This window comes from Phoca vitulina, unplaced genomic scaffold (genome assembly GCF_004348235.1).
Source record: "Phoca vitulina isolate PV1807 unplaced genomic scaffold, GSC_HSeal_1.0 scaffold6, whole genome shotgun sequence".
Lineage (NCBI taxonomy): Eukaryota > Metazoa > Chordata > Mammalia > Carnivora > Phocidae > Phoca > Phoca vitulina.
The window spans coordinates 35,831,366-35,849,388 of NW_022589709.1; the positions used below are offsets into that span (position 1 = coordinate 35,831,366).

General features: G+C 38.7%; 1 protein-coding gene across 5 annotated transcripts in view; it reads left to right on the plus strand.

Annotated features, from left to right (window-relative positions):
- The window catches only part of MCTP1 (multiple C2 and transmembrane domain containing 1), a 505,669-nt gene that overhangs the window by 426,126 nt on the left and 61,520 nt on the right, over positions 1-18,023 (plus strand). For all 5 annotated transcript variants that reach the window (XM_032403991.1, XM_032403986.1, XM_032403987.1 and 2 more), the window contains one exon: positions 6,640-6,693. In XM_032403991.1, the coding sequence (XP_032259882.1) occupies positions 6,640-6,693 (54 nt within the window). The remainder of the gene's footprint in view (positions 1-6,639; positions 6,694-18,023) is intronic.

Here is an 18,023-nt window from a genome sequence, read left to right on the forward strand (position 1 = left end):
ATGTTGAAGAATACTGCTCTCTCCAAATTCCTCTGTATCTCTAGGGTGGAAATAGGCATTTAGTTTGTAATGTGTCCAAATATAAGCATCTGTACACATTTGGATGTTCTATGAATATGAAATTAAATATGAAACTTCTTTCTTTTGTGACAATTTTCTTTCTTTAATTTTTTAACATGCAGTTGCACATCTGGACAGCAGTGATTTCTTCTTTAATTTAAATGTGTTGCTTTTTTATAGACCGTGTTTGAGTAAAGCAATTTGAATTGTGCAACTATTCATTCTGAACATAGCAAAACATCTATTTAATTCAAAGATTATTTCCAAGGAAAAAAGTAAACATATGAAAGAAACTGGTTTGTGTCAGCTTTGGCTTGGGGAGTGTTTGGCTTTGTGGTACTCAATACTTATCTTACAAGGGTGACATAATCAAGATGCTTTTGGTTCCTGTTTTTCTTTGAAGAGTAATAAATAATTGGAGGACTTTATTCCTGGGCAAATGAAAATAAAAAGTGTTTTAAGAATTATTGGTGGGCCTTGTAACCCCCTTTGGTCACTCTTGTTTTAAAACACACCCCCTAACCTGGCATTAAAAAGCAGTAATTAGTATTTACTGCCCCGTGATGACTTTAACCATGAAGTTTACCTGAATCCACTTCTTCTCATCCCTTCAGGGTCTAGGTCTTCCTTTTCTGCATCCTCTGGTCCCCTCCCTTCTATATCATTGTCTGGGGCAGTAATATTAAACATGTCATACTTGAATGCAGATTACCAACACCATTATTAATATTTCCAGCCAAATAAAATTGTATTTCCTTGCAAATCATAAGCCTTTTAAGTTGTGTTGAATTATAATTAAAAGTCGTAATATGAAAAGAGCTCCTGTGCAACTATATAATATACAGATTCTACAGATGAGTTTGGCTCCATTTGAACATGGATTTTTTGAAAAGTACAACCACATATTTTATATGTTAATGACAAATGCTCAGCAAATATGGAATATGAAAGAAGAAATATTATGCTTTTAAAAACAATGTTATCTGCTTATTCTTTGGCTGTAATATAGCTGGCATGCTGCATTTGGGGCTGTCTACGTGTGTTTTTAAAAATGTCATCTTTATTAGTATTACATTCAAGGAATAGTACCAAGAATCAGTTTCGTTCAAGACCTTCCTCCGGCGTGTGGCATGTCAGTCTGTGACGAGCGACATTACAGAAGGTCATGTCACTTTTAACTGCTTGCATTACATCTTTCTGATTTCCCTAGTGCCCTTCCTTTGTTTGATTAATACTACTTGCTTTCAAGCAAGATATCAGAAAGCATAATTTGGAAAGAGAATTCTAGAGCCGAACTGAGAGATTCCCCCCCGCCAAAGAAAAGGGAAATAAAAAGGAAAAAAAAAAAAAAACTTTGGAAAAATGTATCTTTTCTAACACATGCACTTTTTTCAACACTCATTTTTTTTTTCAAGGAAATCCTACATATGTGTTGTTATTAAATTATTGTTGAGAAATGTTTGGGCAACTGGACTTCATATACTTGAAAACAAAACTATGTAGTCCTTATGTGGTTTTATTTGAAGAGGAAAGAGTGGAATTTGAGACGAGGACTCCTTGATTTTATTTGTTTTCCTTTGTTAAGTGTTAAACTTCACTCTCTTTCTAAATGGTAGGTGTTTGTCGAGTTCTCTGGGAAAGGTTGCAGTTTTGTGCAGTCATTAAATGTACTTCAGGGATACATACAGTTTGTTTTTAAAACCTCAGTTGCAGTTTCTATATTCATTGCACTTGGCCAGGGCTCATGTCTTCAAGCACAGCCCCACTTCTGAGACGCTCTTGCCCTTATAGCCGTCCATTTCATTGGTCCGTTAAAGCCTGAAAATTAGTGAAAGCATCATTTTAAGGGGTAGTCTTGATCCATGCCTCTGCCTGTGTCCCTTTATGTGTCTCTTAGTGTCTGCAAAGCATGAATTGGAATTTCATATGTCATAAAGAACACTGAATATTTTGCCCACGACAAAAAAAAATACATAATTCAGTTTTTAAAAATTAATGTTGAGGGGCACCTGGGTGGCTTAGTCAGTTAAGCATCTGCCTTCGGCTCTGGTCATGATCCCAGGGTCCTGGGATCAAACCCCACATCGGGCTCCCTGCTCAGCGGGGAACCTGCTGCTCCCTCTCCTGCTCCCGCTGCTTGTGCTCTCTCTCTCTCTCTCTCTTCCTCTTTCTCTGACAAATAAATAAATAAAATCTTTAAAAAAATAATGTTTAAACTATCATTAAATAGATATTATTTTTCTTTTCACTAATAGCTAACCTCTTTGAACACTTCGATACAGGAACTGTGCTAAGTACTTTAAATACATTATTTCATTGGATCCTTAATCAACACTGTGGGATAGGTGCTATTATCTCCAGTTTCCAAGGCACCTTAACCTTCACCTGAGCAAAATGTAATAGTGGGATGCATTCTGAAGCAGCTTAAAGGCATCCGTAGGAAAGCATCTATATTATAAATCCTCACTTGTAGATGTTTATGATGTAACATTAAAAAGACACTGGAGGAGGGGAAAAGCCCTCGCTAGAGTGCTAAAACACAACACAAAGGCCTCTCGCTAACACAACACTTTTCTGCCAAATGTAAGAGCAAATGGTTGTATTGGGTGGTTCTGGCTGCACATTTGTAGAGCAATTGTGCGTAGCCAATTACCCACTTGTGCAGGGTAAGAACAGTTTGGGTTTTGCAAATGAAGAGCCTGATTCTGTAGACCTCTTTGAGTCGTTCTTGAACATAAGATCCGCAGCTGATTTGGAAAATGTGTAAATTAAGCTATTGGCTTGTTTGACGTTTTGATGATATTTTGAATTTTTGAAAATTATCTTGAAGGTAGTAGAAATCTCCAAATCTTAAAGGTTAAATATGTATGCTTTCTCTTTCTGGGCGGATATTGGAAGGCATTTTGAATATTTGCTTTTATTAATCTGCATCACTGATTAAGTATATAACTTTCCAGATAAGCTAGTTCAGTTCTGTGAGCTAGTTCAGTTCTTTTATGTAAAAGCCTATTGAAGGCTATGAAGAATAGATGATGCATTCATCTGTTCATTCTATCAACAAATATTTCTGGAACACCTATTATGCACCTTGCAATCTGCTAGGCAAAATCCAACGCCATTCTTACTTCCTAGCACCTGCAGTATGATCATCAGTACTGAAGAGGAGAGGCATGTAATACATTTTTAATAATAACTAGCAAAAACATTGTTTGAGTTTATGCACAGGAGTAAAAGTATACTTGTAGTGTTCATTTCTTTTTCCTTGACATATTTGATAAATGACTTTGTGTGGGTAATTTTAGTATTAACCAAATCATCCTGTTTCATACCTCCAATATATACAACTTCTACCGAAAAATAAAATGGATCATAATGACCAACCTAAAAAATTACTTAATCTAAATCAATCATTTTACTAGAGATATGAAATTATAATCATTTAGACAAAACTTAGGGGAGTTAGGTGAATTCTTCCCCCCTCCCCGCCCCCACCCAAGAACTGGGCAGGGGTGAGAGCTGGCTCTGTGTTGTCCCACTGTCTGAGTTTGAGTTCTGTTTCAGCTATTTGCTGTGTTAGGTGAATTCTTTTGGAGAAATACAAAGTACTGAACTATTGTGGCTGTTTCTCCCATTTAAACCTCCATCAAAAATAGCCCGTTTTAGAATTGCCTGGCATTTGGCACCGTGATTATACGTTGTTACTATTATTGTCTGTATACTTCTGAATACTTCAAAATTTCAGGAAACTAAAAGCCAACATGAAAGATTAGCTTATAGTCTCCATTTAAATTCTACTGAACTATATTTCTCTTGAGGGCTGACATGAGTATAGATGAAATATCTGTGTTACTCGTCTTTGTATTCCCGCAGTACCTAGCACTGTGTTTCTTGGCCAAAGGGCTTTACCATAAATGCTTACAGAGTTGCTGAATATAGTTAGAATGTAAAGAGTCCTTCTTTCTTGCTGAGGCTGAATTGCTTTATATGTCTTCAAAATAAGTGTAAACTCTCACCAGATACTGGAAACAGCACACTGTGCTGCTCTGGTTCTTTTGAAATGTTGAATGTCCAAAGGAAAGACCACAAAATTCTACCATGTAATAGAAGATTTAAAGTATGACATTAAATTAGGAACAATCTCACAGGTTGTCAGATGCTTTTGGTTATATATTGGTTTATGAGAAATGGAGGTTTGTGTTTGGGCTATTCTTTTAAATCAGCTAATGCTTTTAGAATATTTGAGAACAATTATTAGATCACCGAGAGTCCCGACATGTTATCTCAGTTTGTGTAGCTCTTTGCATAATACAGTCTTAGCTATTGAAGTTTTCACTCATAACATACTCCTGTCTGTATCATAAGCCACATGAAAGAAGCACTCGCTGTCTCTATCTTTTACAGTTATGAGCTTTGGGAGAAGGATTTAAAAATATTTAATAACCATGATTCTATCAAATTTATTCAGCAGTAGAGATACAGACTAGATAAAAAAGAAAAGCACCACAAGAATTAGAAATTATATGAAATGGCATGAATGCAATCAGAAGTTGGCACTTAACTGAATAACAACCCTCCCCAAAGTTTTTAAATTTTTGGTTTCCATGGGGAGAGAGAGAGAGACAGAGAGAGAGAGAGAGAGTGTATGTGTAGGTGTATAAAATGATAATAAAACACCTGAAACAGTGAAGTCCCATTTGTAATGCCACAGTTACACGTTAGTCAAGGAAAGGGTAAATTTATTGAGCAAATCTGAAATGACTATTCCATTATGCTGAAGTAAGTAAACTAGGAGTCATTTAAAAATACATTCATGCATACCCCCCTACCTGGGTTGTATATACATATTATATAATTTGATTATTGAATACATTTCTAATTTTCTTTCAGTGTCCATTCTCATAATATAACCGTTGTGTAAAATCAGAGAATTAAAATTAGAGTTTCTGGTAATCCACAAAATAAAAAAGTAATACAGAGATAGTCAAAAGTTGACATTTATACACAAGAATTAAAACTTGAGCCTTGATGGCACCAAAACCACAAACAACCAAAGAAGAAATTAACAAATGGGACTACATCAAACTCAAAAGCTTCTGCACAGCAAAACAAACAACAAAAAAACAACCTACAGAATGGGAAAAAATTTTTGCAAACCATAAATCAGATATGGGGTTAATATCCAAAATATCTAAAGAACTCAGTCAACTCCCTAACAAAAAACCAATCCAATTTAAAAATAAGCAGAAGAACTAAGCAATTTTCTAAAGAGGACATCGAAATGGCCAACAGATAGATGAAAAGATGCTTAACGTCGCTAATATCAAGGAAATGCAAGTCAAAACCACAATGCCATATCACCTCTATATCAATGGACCACCGAGTTAGCTCACATCTATTAGAATGGCTGTCATCAGGACGAGACAGTAAGTGCTGTATGGAGGTTCCTCAAAAAAATAAAAACAGATCTGCCCTATGATCGAACAATTACACTTCTGGGTATATACCCAAAGGAAATGAAAACAGGGTATTGAAAAGTTATCTGCACTCCCATGTTTGCCACAGCATTATTCACAAAAGCCAACATATGGAAACAACCTGAATGCCCATCAGTGGATGAGTGGGTGAAAAGGATGTAGTACATAGACACAGTGGAATGTTACTCAGTTACAAGAAAGGAAGATAGCATCCGTTTTGTGACAACATGGATGGACCTTGAGCGCATTAAAAGCAAGATAAGTCAGAGTACGTGTAGTACTATATGATATCATTTATTTGTGGATTCTAAAAAAGTTAAACCTATAAGAAAAAAAGATAGTAAAATGGTGGTTACCAGGGGATGGAGGGCAGGGATAGTAGTGACAGTGTTTAAGGGTACAAACACATGACAGGTAGTAAATAAGCCATAGCAATCTGATGCACAGTATAATGAACATAGACAATAATAGTGTACTGTAATTACGTAATAAGCTAAACATTGCCACATCAGCAATCCTATTACAATACATAAATGTATCCAAGTAACACATGGTATACTTTAGACTTAGCCAATGTTACAAATCAAATTTATTCAATAAAAAAATTAATAAGTAAAATTTGAGCCACGAAAGCTATTAGCTTTATGCCATAAAGCACCAGCATAAATCAATGAACAGGTAGTATACTTTACCTTAGAGTTTGGTAAAAAGTAAATTAGAAATAGCAGAGCTGTTTTCTGCTTAGTTATCTGATTCCAAACTTAAAGTGTCTGATTAATGCAGACAGTGGAGCAGGTAAAAAGGAAGTCTCCTGATTTAAAGCATCTCTCAAATTAATGCTAGTTTACCTGATGCATATTTCAGATTCTTGAAGTTGTCACAGAACATTTCCCACAAATAGGGTTCCCCTGACTGGAATTCAGTTCCCTGGTTTTAATCAGTTAAAGGCATCGCACTTTCCTAATCCCTGTCTCTAGATGAAGTGTGCCCTCTCCGTGCATCCGTTTCAAATGTTAATAAAGTTTTCATTTCCAGAAGGTTCAAAATGACAGAACAAAATTCTCTCCTTTAAGAGCACGAGAATGACTTCTGTTTCTGTCTGCAGGTAGTGGAGGACATGCTGGAGGACGAGGAAGAAGAAGATGACAAAGATGACAAGGTAATTATCTTTCCCAGCACTTGGGTACCAGGGGATGGGGAAATGTAGACATGACACTGTTTTTACAGACAGTTAAAAACGGAGTTGAAGTGTTTGAGTCCAGAAAATTGGACAGTGCTGTTTATCATCCTAACAATGCCACTGCATGTTGCGAAGAAGGAGAGAGGGCTATAAATCCTCTTCGCTTTTGTCCAGAGCTGGGTCAAATATTTTTCTGCCAGGAACAAAAAAAAATAATTCAGCTTGTCTGGAACTTGATAGCTCTCGTGAAGATAACAGCAGTGACAACTGTTTTTGAAGGGCAAAAATTTGTCCTATCTTGAGTATTACAAATCGGGCTACACTTTGGAGGAAGGGAGAAGGGGGAGAAAAAGAGCAGCCTGTTTAAGTTGAACATGGATATTGTCATCTGTAATTTTCAAGGAATTGCTCAGCAAAAGAACACACGTGTGTGGGGAGGGCTCCGGAGGGCATTTAAATAATCCCAGTGCTCACGGCCCTTGCCTAGACTTGACTTGGAATGGCTCTGTGGCTCGTTGGTCAGGAAAGCCTGTTGAGAGGTTATTTTCCGATTGCTGGTTGGCATGGGAATGGTGACCACAGTAAACAAACAAACAAACAAAAACGAACAAAGAAATAGCTAGTTTTTGGGATTTCTTGCAATGGTTGTCCCCTGGGAAGAGGGGACAACTGGAGGGATGAATTAGAGTGATTTTGCACCACTGTAGTGGTGTCTGGGGTCAGAAGAAAGGCTTTTTATGGCAAGGAGGAGAGCGATGCTGGTTTATCAAAATCCTTGGGCATTTCTAGATAAAAAATCTAAAAAGTGCTAGAGTGAGATTGGGAGGGAAGAGAGAATATCATTCATTACTTCCAAATTAGTTAGCATATAAAACCAGATTTTGACCTTCACTGGAATCTGAGTTCTGTTAGAGTAAAGCAGTGAATTTTTTTTAATAAAGGAGAACAACAGTGTATCTTAATTTATGCCCTTGACCTTTGATTCTAGTAGAGATGTACAGTTATATCCTGGTATAAGAATTTGCATGTTGGAAGCAAGCTTTAGAAATGTAAAAAAAAAAAAAAAAATCACAGTGATTAGTCAAACTCCCAAATGATTTTTTTCTTGACTAATATTCAATGCTACAAGGAAGATAAAAACATAGACATACACATACACACCTTCTCCCTTCTAATGCCATTCCAAACATTTTGAAATTGATAGAGCTTTTAGGTGAAATTTTTCTTCTGTACATCATTTAGTCATTAGCGACATCATCAAATATACACTAACAAAATCTCCTTTCTACAAAAACACATATATGCTTGTTTTTAATGTTAAATAACATGAACATACACTTCTGGCAATAAATGATATGATTTATTGTTAAGGTCAGTTGTAGAGCTGTAGAGAGCTTGTATTTTAACTCAACATGCCAGCTCTGAATCATCATTTTTCTGCTGATAAACATGGAGCTGCCATCCATTTATGGCCATTTTCCCTTGCTTGTTGCTGCTTTATTATTAAAGCCACCATAAAGATTCATTCCAGCAGCAGGCGTTCCCTCCGAAATGTTAATAAATGGAAACTGTTAGTGAAGTCTAGTACTTCAGTGTCCCTGCTTGAAGTCAACCTGTATTTTTCTTTTTTTTTTTTTTAGCCAGTTTGTTGATACTCCAAACCACTCATCTCCCCTTGATGGTCATTTTTTTAATAGAGAGGATGTTAGGAATGGGAAGCGAATAACACACCTGGTTAACCAGCTCACCAAAACCTAGATGTCAAGCGGAACATGCCAGGTGGAAACAGCATGAAGCCTCTGGAGTGGCATCTATTGTAATCTAGTGTTGAGGTGTCTGAAACTGACACCCAGGTTCTAACACATTTCCAGATCTAGTTACCAAAGTTGATTGAAAGTGAGTGCTTAAATTACTGTGTGAATTCAACTGGATTCTTGTGCGCAGGATGCTGACAAACAGTGTGTTTTCCATATGAAAAGATGGTCAGCTGATTTTCATAAATCCAAGCCTTTATTCAAGTGATATATAAGGAGGCTTTTCTTTTCTACTCATAATGCAATTGATAGCATAAAAATCATATCTGAACAAAAAAGAAAATCTCAAATATAATAATTTACAAAAGACTTTCAGGGGCTTGCATAATAGAAGAATCCTAGAGTGGATGTGTTAAAATATAAAGTTTTTCCTATAAGAAATGGAAATATGAAAGGATCCTTCGAGTTTCCATTTAGCAGCCTCTGTCTCTGGACTGGTTGTCAGAGTGGTAAAAGTTTTAAGTCCTGGCTATCAGTGTGTCTGAGTGGGAGAAGGGTAATTTCCTACTTTAAAAAATTCATTGGTTCCTCTGTTTAAAGTTTGTGTATAGAGTCATGGGTAATGGAATTTCAGGAGAAAACAAATGTGTTTTTTGCCATATGAGCAGGTACTGACCTCTAGCTCTCATTATTTCTCTGTTTTCTCATATGGTATAATAGTGGGGTCAGGTCAGTGAGTCCTCTTATAGGATAAAAGTAAAAAAGATTAATAAATGTGCCAAAGCCTCACTTTAATTGAACCTGAAGCATATGTTGCAAGTATGTAAAATATGTCCCAGATGTTTCACCAGGGCTAGTTTCTTGGCTTTCCCTGATTGCCACAAGGCAGCTATTAGTCCTCTAACCTTTGGACTTGGGGGTAAATGGGGTATTACGTGGCACAGAATGAGAGCACCTGTTTTCCATTCAGCAAAGACCCCTGGCAGGCTTTGCCTAAGCCTCTCCATATGTTTTCACTTAGCAGATTGTTGGGCGATTATGAAAAGTGTCTTTCTTTAGAGCCAGCATTGATATTAGTCACTCACAATGAAAGGGCAAGTCATTGGCTACTTGACAAGGTCCGTGTGGGCATAAACTAACGTCGTTCATTTCATTTCGGCTCGAAGTGCTTTCCCTCCACATCATTATGTAGATGGCAAAGACACAGGTCCAGAAAGGTGAAGCAGACAAAGATTACAATTACTCTGCATAACAGTCGTGTGAGAGCTTTTCCTTAGTGCTGACTTCAGCACCTGGGAAGACTTTGGTTAAAGTTGGTAAAAGCTAAGTCATGATTCACCTGGATCCCCAGATCTTGAAGCTGTTCCACACCATGGCCTTTTTGTCGTGTGTTCTCCCTTTTTATTAAAACAGCTGATCATTAGTCAGGTGAGGGCATATGATGCTCAGACTTTGCCTTCATTCAAGAATCCATTGTCCACATTGGCTTTAATCTAAAATTAGGTGGCTTCTCTCTTCATCCAGTTCCATGGTTTTCACAAAGGCAGAGAATATGGATTTTAAATGGTGGGTCTTAGTTATGAATCATTGGCCTGTTAATATTTTCACTTATCTGCATTATGTAGTAGCACTCTGTGAAGGTGTGCTGGAGATGAAATTTCTCCTGAATCCAATGTTAGGAAGACATCACCCTGGGTTCTCGATTCCCTTTGTTGTAGAGCATTCTCTCTGCCATCAACCACAAAGTCACAGTTTGATCTGATTTTTGACCTGACATCAAATCCTGCCTTTGTGGTTAATAGAATGTCTTCGTAAATAAGGCTTAGCCAAATGACCCAGGTGGAGCTATCACTAAGCCATATAATAGTGTTTCTGACCATGTTATTTATGGTAATACAGTGGTCAATCTGCATAATCTAGACATCTAATTAATGAAGATCAGCTTTAGTTTTGTAGCTTAGAAAGTTTAGGCATGCTTCTCATGGTGTGTCCTACCCTTGTAATGGGATCCAGCTGCAGTATCAGGAAGCAGAAGATAGAATGCAGGTTTTCCTCAGGATAAGCATGGATTCAAATGCATGGCATACTACTAATGTTTATTGATAAAAAATATTAAAATGTTCAGGCATTTATGCTTACATTGGTTCTCCTTTTTCTTCAGCCATTAGGTCAATGTTATTGTGTTTCAAGATAACTAGATGCAATGAGTGAAACATATCTGAGTTAATTCAAAATATGCAGATTGTTTGCTTTAATTCTCAAAATCTGTGTTATCTGGTTTGATTCTCCAGCCCTAAACATGTATATAATATACCCAAGATGCATACGTCTCTGCATCTCAAATCAAGCATGGGGGGAAGGAGATAACTCTAATATGTGATAGGAGAGAAGATTTTAATCTGACAAAATGGCATTTTCTGCTTATATTCAATGAAATAATTACATGGTGGAGAAGCAGATCAAAGCTTTGGAGAAAGGCAGGGAAAGAGGAGTCAAGAAAAAAAATTCTTAAAAAGAAATCTTAACTCACATTTAACTGCAATAGCATTATATTAGTTTATTGGTTTCCTACTACTGCATAACAAATGGCCACAAACTCGGAGGCTTAAAACAAACCATATGTATTAGCTCTCAGTGGGTAGGTCAGAAGTGTAGGCATGGCTCAACTGGATTCTCTGCTCAGAGTCTAACACTTAAGGCATCCGTCAGGCTGAGTTCTCATCTGAGGCTCTGCAGAAGAATCCACTTCCAAGCTCACTTGGGCTGTTGGTAGAATTCAATTCCTTGTATTGGGAGGACTGAGGCCCTTGTTTTTCTTGTTGGCTTTTCACTCCTAGCGGTCACTTTCCATGGTCCCTTCCATCTTTATATCCATCAATGGAGAATCTCCCTTCTGTCAGATCTGTCTCACACGTGAACTCTCTTTCTTCAGGAAGAGCCTAGTCCCTCTTAAGGGTTCATCTGATTAGGTCAGGCTCACGAAAGGTAATCCTTTCTTAAAGTCCACTGTGCCACGTAACATAACCTAATCATGGGATGACCATTCCATTGTATTCTTAATTCCCTTCACATACAAGGGGAGGGGATTATATTAACAGGAAGTGGGAATCTTGGCAGTCATCTTAGAATTCTGCCTACTACAATCATCTGGACCCACTAGTTCCAATTTGTTTTAAAATGGGGAAATTGTGCTTCAGGCAAACATAGGTGCATTGCCAAAGGTGATATAGACAATAAGTGGTAGAGCCAGGGCTGACAGTCAGGTTTTCCAAGTTTGGCATCTTTACCATTCCTAAAAACTAAGTTTTCCAGGAGAATAAATATCAAAGAACAGACACAAATTACCTTAGACCTGATCTTCAGGTATTCTGGCAGCGTAATCAGGGAGTATCATCCATCCCAGCTAGGAGCTCTTTACTTCCAGGTTTCCAGTTCTTCACACTGTTTTCCTGTACTTTCAGCCCTTTCCCACTATCCCAGCTAAGCCGTGATGTGGCGGGCAGAATAATAACCCCTCAAAGATGTTCTCATCCTAATCCCTGGAACCTCTATTACACTACATGGCAAAGAGGCGCTGAGGTAGCCCATGAGGTGAAGGTTGCTAATCGGCTGACCTTATAATAGGATTATGCTGGATTATCTGAGTGCACCCGATATAATAGTAAGTGTCCTTAAAAGTCTAAGGGGCCATCAAAGCGGCCACCACTTGCGCAGCTATGGCCCAAACCAGCACTGGGGACCTTCCTGGCCAGAAGGGAGAGCTGCTGAGACATCTGGAGGGCCTGAAGGTAGAGGTCCTCCAGGTGCAAGTCACCAGCATGATGGGCAGTGCAGGGTCCAAGGTCTCCAAGATCTGAGCTGTCTACAAGCCCCTTACCCTTGTTCTCACGATCATTCACTGGACTCAGAAAGAGAACCTCAGGAAGTTCTGCAGTCCAAGAAAGGGTGCACGCCCCGCACCAAGCACTAGGAGAAGCTAAAGACCAAGAAACAGCAGCAGAAGGAGCAGCTGTACAGCACCCAGTGTGGGGCCGGGTGGAGTCAAGGCCAGAGCCCTGGCATTAACACAACAAACTGATGGGGAGCAGGGTGGGGTTAGAGGGTTGAGCTGCTGTCCGGGCCTTGAAGATGGAGGAAGGTGGCCACAAGCCAAGAAATGTGGGTAGCCTTTAGAAGCTGGAAAGAGCAAGGAAATGGATTCTCCCGTAGAGCTTCCAGAAAAAAATACAGCCCTGCCCACATCTTGATTTTAGCCCGCTGAGATGCATTTCTGACTTCTAGACTGCAGAACTATAAGTTAATAAATTTGTGTTGTTTAAGCCACTAGGTTTATCCATTATAGCAGCAGTAGGAACTCATACAGGTGCCTTCCAACTGCATTTTCCACACTTCTAAAATAATAGTACCTTTTAAAGCACAAGATCTGAGCTCCTAATTTTTTCCTTATTAATCCTACTTTTCTGTATGAATATGGCTACACAGTTTTTCATTCACTATGGAAACTAGGAACAGTATAACAAAGCAAATATTTTTATCCAAATTGCCTTAGTTTTTATTCAGAAAACCTTGTCCAGAAATAAGAGTGAGTTTGTACCCAGGTCTGTGCTCTTGATTGCTTTCCTGTTTAGGAGCCTGTATTCTTCATTGGTGAGTGCAGCACCAAGTCATGGTTAACTTGCTTTTTCCACAGAATTTCACTTCTTCAGAACATTCATTCTATTCCTCAAAATATTTCACTCAATAAAGCGCCAGGGCAGAGGGTATTAGCCCTACTCAGGTCACAGACCTTTTGAAAATCTGAAGAAAGCTGTAGACTTTTTCCCCAGGAAAAAAAAAAACAAAAAACACATAAACATACAAAAAACTTTTTCATGCCTTTTTTATTGCAATGGAAATAGAATTATTTTACAGAGACTATAAAGTTTCTTTATTAAGTCATATCTCTGTGGCTCACTACCTTCCTCTTGACATTAATGCCTATTTTCCTCAAACACCTGAGATAAATGCAAATTTTCCAAGTAAAAATAAAGTTTAGTTCAGCTCAGAAGTAAGCTTCTACAAGAAGGCTGATGTTTGGCTTTGATATTGAAATTATGGAGTGGTTTTTGACACAACAATAGGCTTGTTATTTTTGACATCTGTTTGACGATGACTTTTCAGTTGCATGGCAGAGTACTTGCTTAAAACATTGACTTGGCAAGAGAAAACAGTAGCAAACAGAATGGGAGCTGCCGTGGCTTTATTAGGTCAAGGTTAAGCACAGAGGAATTTCTCCAGTTCTCCAAAGTCCTTGTTGAATTCGTATTCTTTTGTGCTGAGGAGATCATCTCTTAAAACGTTTGCATCATTAATAAAAAAAAAAAATGTTCACAGTTCCGTGAGGTCATTGGAGACAGAATTCGCTTTTAAAAAGTTATCTAACGATTCCAACTGTCTGTGGGTTTCTACCTGTAAACAAATGGAAAGATTTGTCACTCCTCGTTCCAGTTTCCAGAAGCATTTCTTCAGCCTTGGAATGTGTAGACAAATGTCCCCAACATGCCCTTCCAGCACGGCAGTAGAGCGAAAAGAATTGAAATAGGAAGATGTAGTTGGATAATTTGGCAAGAATAGCCATCAAGTAAAACAAACTATGAATGGACTCTTTCCTGTTGCTTTATTCTAATCATTGGATTTCCTTTGCTTCAGAAAAGCAGAACTTGTATTTGAAAGCCAATCACATGTTTCAAGACAGGACCTCTGGAAAGCTAGTTAACGTCTATATTGCAGCAATGAACTTACTCTTAGACTCCCATTTCTTGACAAAACCTCTTGAAATAGTGTGTCAGTCCTGGCTCTCAAGAGGTTGACAGCATTTGTAGAAATAGACACAATTTTTTCAGGATCCCTGGCAGAATCGTTGACACTGGCTGACACCACTGCATGTTGAGATGAGGAGCATGTTTCTTCACCAAAGCAGCAGAACCAGATGTGTTGCCAAGCATCACAGATGCTCTGTCGGGGCCCAGAGTGCCAAGATTTTTATTCTGCCTGAAGATTTATTTGGCAAAGAAATTCTTCACCATGTTAAAGGCATTGACTCTGCAGATTCTAAAAGAAGTTCACGACGGAGGAATTCTTCTTTGATTGTAAGAACTTGCCAACAGGAGTTGGCTAAGCAAATAGAGGTATCAGTTTGTATCGTTACATGCAAAAGGGAGATATTAGAGAAAGGTCAGAAATTCTGCAGTGTTGACATCAATTGATGAGAATACAACTTGAAGAAATGTATGGCTTCACCAAAATATTTCCAGTGACATGGGTTATTTTGCTTGGTGGTATGATGAACACAAAAAATATTTTAATACAAGTCTTTTTTTTTCCCCTTGGGGAAAATCCAAAGCCAGGTAAAGTCCCGATCTTTAATAACCAAAATGTTTTTATATAAAAGAAAAGATCCACAATGTCTAATAGATTTTCAGAATAGGCAGCCTGAGCTACTCCCTTTAATGTTATTGGTTGCATGCTTCCATTGGCCAGAATCCTGCACTTCCTGTGTTCCATCACACTCCAGAATTAATAGAAAATCAATAGATATGAAAACCTCATGGTACTGTTTTTTTCCTTTGAAATTTTCCAACTTAAGCTAGACTCAAAGTAAACAAAGATGTATGGCTATAACCATGTTAGCAGGGTGTGTTTTCTCAGATTCCTATCAATAGCGAACTATGCTAGGGGTCTAAACCTGGTGGTAACAATATTACCTGTCTCCTTACTTTTGGTAACAGATTGCTCTCTGTTCAAAATATTCCTTGCTGCCTACCAATCTCAGTCATGGCCGTGTAACTCACTCTGGCCGACCCATGCCACTTCCCAGCCAAAAGCTCAAGAGCTATCCTCGGCTCTGCCATCTCTCTTTTCCTTCTGAAACATAGCTGTAACTATCCACATAGGAGATCCTTCTTTAGCTTGAGTTCTAGAATAAAGATAATGTGGAGCCAACCCAGAAGGGCACGTAATATGAACAAAAAATAAGCCCAACCCTTGTTTTTAGGAGCCTTTATGATTTTGAGGTCTTCGTTGCTGCAACATAATTTAGTCCAGGCTGATGGATACAACATCATCCCATATTACTCTGTGTGAATCAATGTGAATCAATTATAATTTGAAATAAAACAGGAGCTTTTAAATAAAACTAATCAGGGTCTCAGAAAGGAAAATCTAAAATACTTTTTTCTTCCTAAAAGCACAGATCTATCTGCAGCCCTTGAGGCCCAATCTCAGATACAGGTTGAACCATTTTGCTGTTAGGGCTCTCTCATTGAAAAAATGATTTATTTTTCCCATAAGCTTATAGTGAGGACAAGACACTGGGTAGACAAAGATAAATATGGGCCTTTCAGGAGTCACTGCCTGGTGGGACCCTTGATTATGTAAACTAATAATTATGATACGGTGAGAAAAATGTTACAATAAAGTTAAAAAAGAGTTTGGGAAAAACAGAAAGATGACCGTCTTCACAGAATTGGCAGCAAATGTTGCACAGAGGAGGTGGCATTTAGTTTAGGTCTTGAGGGATGAATGAGAATGTACAAGGAAGTGTGATTTGTAAAGTCAAGGAGGATGTGGCACAGTAGGAGCATAATGTGGAGGACAATGACACTGGGAAAGGTAAATGTAAGGTTTGAAGGCTTTAGCCATCATCTAAGGAATCTGAATTATCTTCAAGCCATGAGGAATCAGAGGCAGTTCTAAAATAGGGAATTGTCATGATGACATTTGTGCTTTTAGAAGAAAACTCTGGCAAGAGGCAGGCGATAGAATAAGAAGGAAATGAGACTTTAAGTAGAGAAATATGCTAGGAGGTGCCATGGTTGCCCCAACAAGAAATAATGGCAGCCTGCGCTAAAACAGCAATCATGATAATAAGAAAGAAACAAATCTGAGAGATAGTTTTAATAGTAAATGTAATAAGATTCTTGAAACAATTTATGTTGTATAGAATAAGGGAAGACTATAAGATGCCTGGTTGAGATATCCTTATATTTGTGTAGCCTTCACATGTTTCAAAGTACCTCCCCTTCTGTACCTTAATTTAATGTTCGCAATAACTCTGCGTATTGGCTTATCAGTTATCATTCCCAAGCTTCAGTATCAGGAAGATTAACTTGGCTAATGGGGAAGTAGCTAAGATTAGAAACCAGATAATGTGACTAAAATAGAAAAGTAGTTGAGCCTAAAAACAAGTTAACTTAATCTAAGAAGAAGCTAAGTCTAGGAATTAGGTAACTTGCCTAATGATGAAGAAACTGAGATCAGGAAACAAACCCTCTAATTAACTTTCCTTCCTGGTCATGTTGTAGCAAAGCCTGTTGACCCACCTAGAGATGACACCTCGGTCACTTGGTATGCAATTTTGCATAGTCATCACCCGTTCTGGTCAGTATAGACAGAGAGTGTCATCTGTGCCTACCCATCCCTCTCCTTCCTGGGCACTAGGTCTTGAGAGAGAGCATTTGGAAAAATGATGGCAACAGGTCCATATTCAGTGCCTTTTCCCCATTCAGTGTGCTTTTACTAAGTAAACACAGATCCAGTGTGGAAGCAAGAAGTATCCACGTAAAAGGAGGCAGAATATTTTTGATACCTCAAAAGTGGGTTCAGAGGGAAAGGCATATAGTAACCATGCTGATTCTGGCTTTGATCTAAGAGTCTTAAGGAAAATATGATGCAGGAGGATCATAGGTGAGTTGAGAAGCCCCTTCTCTTGTCACTATTTTTTAAAATGAGAAGACTGGGGGCGCCTGGATGGTTCAGTTGTTAAGCGTCTGCCTTTGGCTCAGGTCATGGTCCCAGGGTCCTAGGATCGAGCCCCGCATCGGGCTTAAAGATTTTATTTGACAGAGAGAGACACAGCGAGAGAGGGAACACAAGCAGGGGGAGGGGGAGAGGGAGAAGCAGGCTTCCCGCGGAGCAGGGAGCCCGATGCGGGGCTCGATCCTAGGACCCTGAGATCATGACCTGAGCCGAAGGCAGACGCTTAACGACTGAGCCACCCAGGCGCCCCTGTCAAATAAAATCTTTAAATAAATAAATAAATGAATGAATGAATGAACGAATGAAATGAAAAGACTGAAACCTCTGAGACATAAAGTAACTCACTCAAAGTCACAAAAGAAGTGAAACAACCAAACTCCAAACTTTACTCTGCCTCCAAAGTCCACCATTTTTTTTTTTGATTTTATTTATTTATTTGAGAGAGAGAAAGCATGAGAGGGGGGAGGGTCAGAGGGAGAAGCAGACTCCCTGCCGAGCAGGGAGCCCGATGCGGCACTCGATCCTGGGACTCCAGGATCATGACCTGAGCTGAAGGCAGTCGCTTAACGAACTGAGCCACCCAGGCACCCCAAAGTCCACCATTTTTTGTATAACAGTCTCCCCATACAGCCCCCCCCTTCAGAAAAACACACTTAGTGATCTAAAGCAATAATTTACCATTCCTTATTATTCAATGGGTTGATGGGCTCACCTGGGCAGTTCCTACTTGAATCTCTTTTGTGGGTCTAGCGAGATGTC